Source organism: Uloborus diversus, chromosome 2 (assembly GCF_026930045.1).
Source record: "Uloborus diversus isolate 005 chromosome 2, Udiv.v.3.1, whole genome shotgun sequence".
In the NCBI taxonomy this organism is placed as follows: Eukaryota; Metazoa; Arthropoda; class Arachnida; order Araneae; family Uloboridae; genus Uloborus; species Uloborus diversus.
In genome coordinates this window covers 207,960,525-207,963,571 of record NC_072732.1, presented here as the reverse complement: position 1 = coordinate 207,963,571, position 3,047 = coordinate 207,960,525, and the positions used below count along the sequence as shown (strand labels likewise).

Sequence of the window (3,047 nt, the reverse complement as noted above, 5' to 3'; positions counted from 1 at the left end):
ACGAGTTGTCAAGGGAAGGCATTAGCTTTTTAAAACAAAATTACTTGTTCACGTGCCTAAGCATAATGCAGCAGAATTGAACCAAAAACTCGCAATTTGAAAAATAGTTTAAAAGATCATATTCATACTAACTTACTTTTGCATCAACTCAAACATAATAATTTTAATGTGGTAAATAATCACAATTGTGGTGAAATACAAATATGTGCAATGTCACAAATATGTACAACATCATCTTTACCACTAAAAATATTAGTTTAACTAATTACATTCAGGGACAATTATTCTTTGTGCATTTAGGGCAAAACTAAATTTGAGAAACACAAATCAAAGCACCCTCGTAACCCGAGTCTTCCACGGTCCACCTATTGAAAGCCACCGTTCCAAATCAATGAAACCAAATCTTTGATATCAAGAGCAAATATAATCATTTTTCACAACATGCTATATTTAACAGAGAAACGAAATATATTTTTTGCTAAAATACAACATTTTGCCGATAATAATTGCTCAAGTTACCATTTCTGATATTTATCAGTAAAAAATGCACCTTAATCTTATAAACTTATAAGAGAAACATTATTTTCTTATCTCGCATTGACTCCAATGATTGATCAAAAAAATTATCTTTACGCTTCATCGATTGGAACTATATGGATTTGAAATAAAAATCAAACGAGATGAAATTTCTTTTCTAAAACGTTTGGAAATATGTTTTCCCTACAGAAACATGGAACGAAAGTATTTGACATTGAAGGATTAGCAACTTATAGGTGTCAAAATATGTGGAGCATTTATAGCTTCCAATGTGATGAAAAAATAGCCGGTTTTTAATGTCTACAAATGAAGCGGAACTCGGTTTCCTATAAAAGTACAGCTGATCAAATATCAAACCATTGACTTCAGCAATTGTCTGCAGTTGAACTAAACAAGCTTCAAAATGATGAAAATTGTGGTAAGTGGCAGTTCAATACATTTGACTTATAAACTTCCTTAAAGCTGAAGATATCAGCTTGTTTTATAAATGGAATTATTTTAGAATGTGTGTTTTTTTTTTTCTTAAATTGGCGAAAAGTTTTGAAAAACGTTACAGAAATGTATCCCAGCGTATAATTATTCAGTAAAGTGCATTCAACGCTCAAGGCAAATTTTCAAAATTCTGCTTGAAATTTCTAGATGTAAAATACGAACAAGAAAAGCTAAGTTTTATGAATAATAATTTATGAAATATATTTTTCATATCCTTAAAAATGTCAAATTTAAGTTTTCCAGTCCTTAATATTTTAAATATGTATTTATCAAAAAAAAAATCCTTAAGTTTAACTAAGAAAAAAACCATCGAATAATACATCTCAGCTTAGTATTTTTTGTTTACATTGCGAGTGAAATGTGAACATGTTCCAAACATAATTCATCAAATATTGACGAAAGTAACGCTACATGTTTTTTTTTTCTTCTTCTTTTTCTTTTATGTGAGAATGTTTCTGATTTTTTCTACGAATAAATACCAAAACAAAAATTCAAGAGCGTTGATTCCTAAACTAATTGAATGGTACAGTTTAAAAATAAGTTTAGGTTTCCAAGGAAATATGAACTAGAAGAGAAATACTTTTTCACAAAAGAAAGAAGTAGTAGAATCTTTATTTTTTTATGTTAAAATTTCATAAGATGAAGTAATTTATAATCTTGTTTCCGAAATATTTTTTTGTGAATAAATTATTTAACCGAAAATACAGGTATGCTTAAGACGAATTTTGAAAACCGTTCTTTGCATTACGAGTGAGTTTTCAATGCGGAACGAAATAATTTTTCAAGTAAAAAAAAAAAAAATAGTGTAATGAAAAGTGTAATGTTGTTCAATAAAGTTAAAGTTTAATGAAAAAAAAAGTTAATAATATTGTGTGTGAGCAGGGCCTTGAGACTAAATTTAAATAAAAAATTGAATTTGTTTCTGAAATTTTAAATTTTTCATAATCAGGGATTGCAGTCAAGTTTTGAAACACTGCTTTATATATATATATATATTGGGCAAAAAAAAAAAAAAAAAGACGCTAATAAATCGTAATATTTTAAAAGTATACTATAATAAGTGAAGCGATCTTCAGAAAAAAAATGCATAAATAAATAAATCATATAAAAATATCTATGCATCAGTAAGAGATTTGCACACTTGTAGCATAATGTAAAAGATACGGTTAAAAAATTGTTTTATTAAAGAAAACGTCATAGCTGAAACAACAAAAAGAAAAAACATTCTACATGAATTCATATAACTTTGGTCTTTTGTACAAGAAATTCTTGAGAAACAAAAGTTAGCATAACTATCTCTTACACAATCGATCTGCTAACTTACCTCTAGCACAATTGATCGTAAGATAAATAAATACCTTTGTGCTGAAAGCTCTTTTTTTTTTTTTTGCATTGAAAAGGGTGTTCCTTGTAGCGCCAAAAACACGTGTCTACACTCTGCAGTAATCTGCATTTTGTGCTTTCTAACGTTGTTCTTTCTTACTTTAGAATTGATCGTGTTCAATGCGATCGAATTCTATCTACCAATAGCGCAGCCAGAAATTACCGTCTCCCCACCCGGAGGGTAATTTCTCACTTGGCCATTGTTAGGTAGAATTTGATAGAACCGAGTACAATCGATTGTGTTAGAGTTGAATGTGCCCCTAAATCTCTTTGATTCTTCTTTTTTTTTTAGATTCTTGTCCTGGCTCTCGCTGCCTTTGCTTACACATCTGTAGTAGACGTCATTCCCCATCACAGCAGGCATGGGTATGGCAACGGAATCAGCAGCCGATATTTCAGAAAGGCTCAAGGTCATGGCTATGGGTATGGACTCGGATACGACGGATATGGATCTGGATACCGTGGCCTAGGACTGCAAGGAATTGAATATGGTCGTGTCGGAGCCGGTTATGGAGGATACGGATATGGAAACGGTAATGAAGGTTACGGCTATGGAGGATACGGTTATGGAAACGATTATGGAAGATACGGATACGGATACCTTTGAGTAGGGTATGCTGAATAAATAGGAGCAA

The 3,047-nt window shown here is 31.0% G+C and overlaps 1 protein-coding gene across 1 annotated transcript; it reads left to right on the top strand.

Moving 5' to 3' along the window:
• Window positions 1-940: 940 nt before the first annotated feature.
• LOC129216778 (neuropeptide-like protein 30) lies at window positions 941-3,047 on the top strand. Its single transcript, XM_054850993.1, has 2 exons — window positions 941-955; window positions 2,705-3,047. The coding sequence occupies exons 1-2, from the start codon at window positions 941-943 to the stop codon at window positions 3,017-3,019; spliced, it is 330 nt and encodes a 109-aa protein (XP_054706968.1). The 3' UTR covers window positions 3,020-3,047.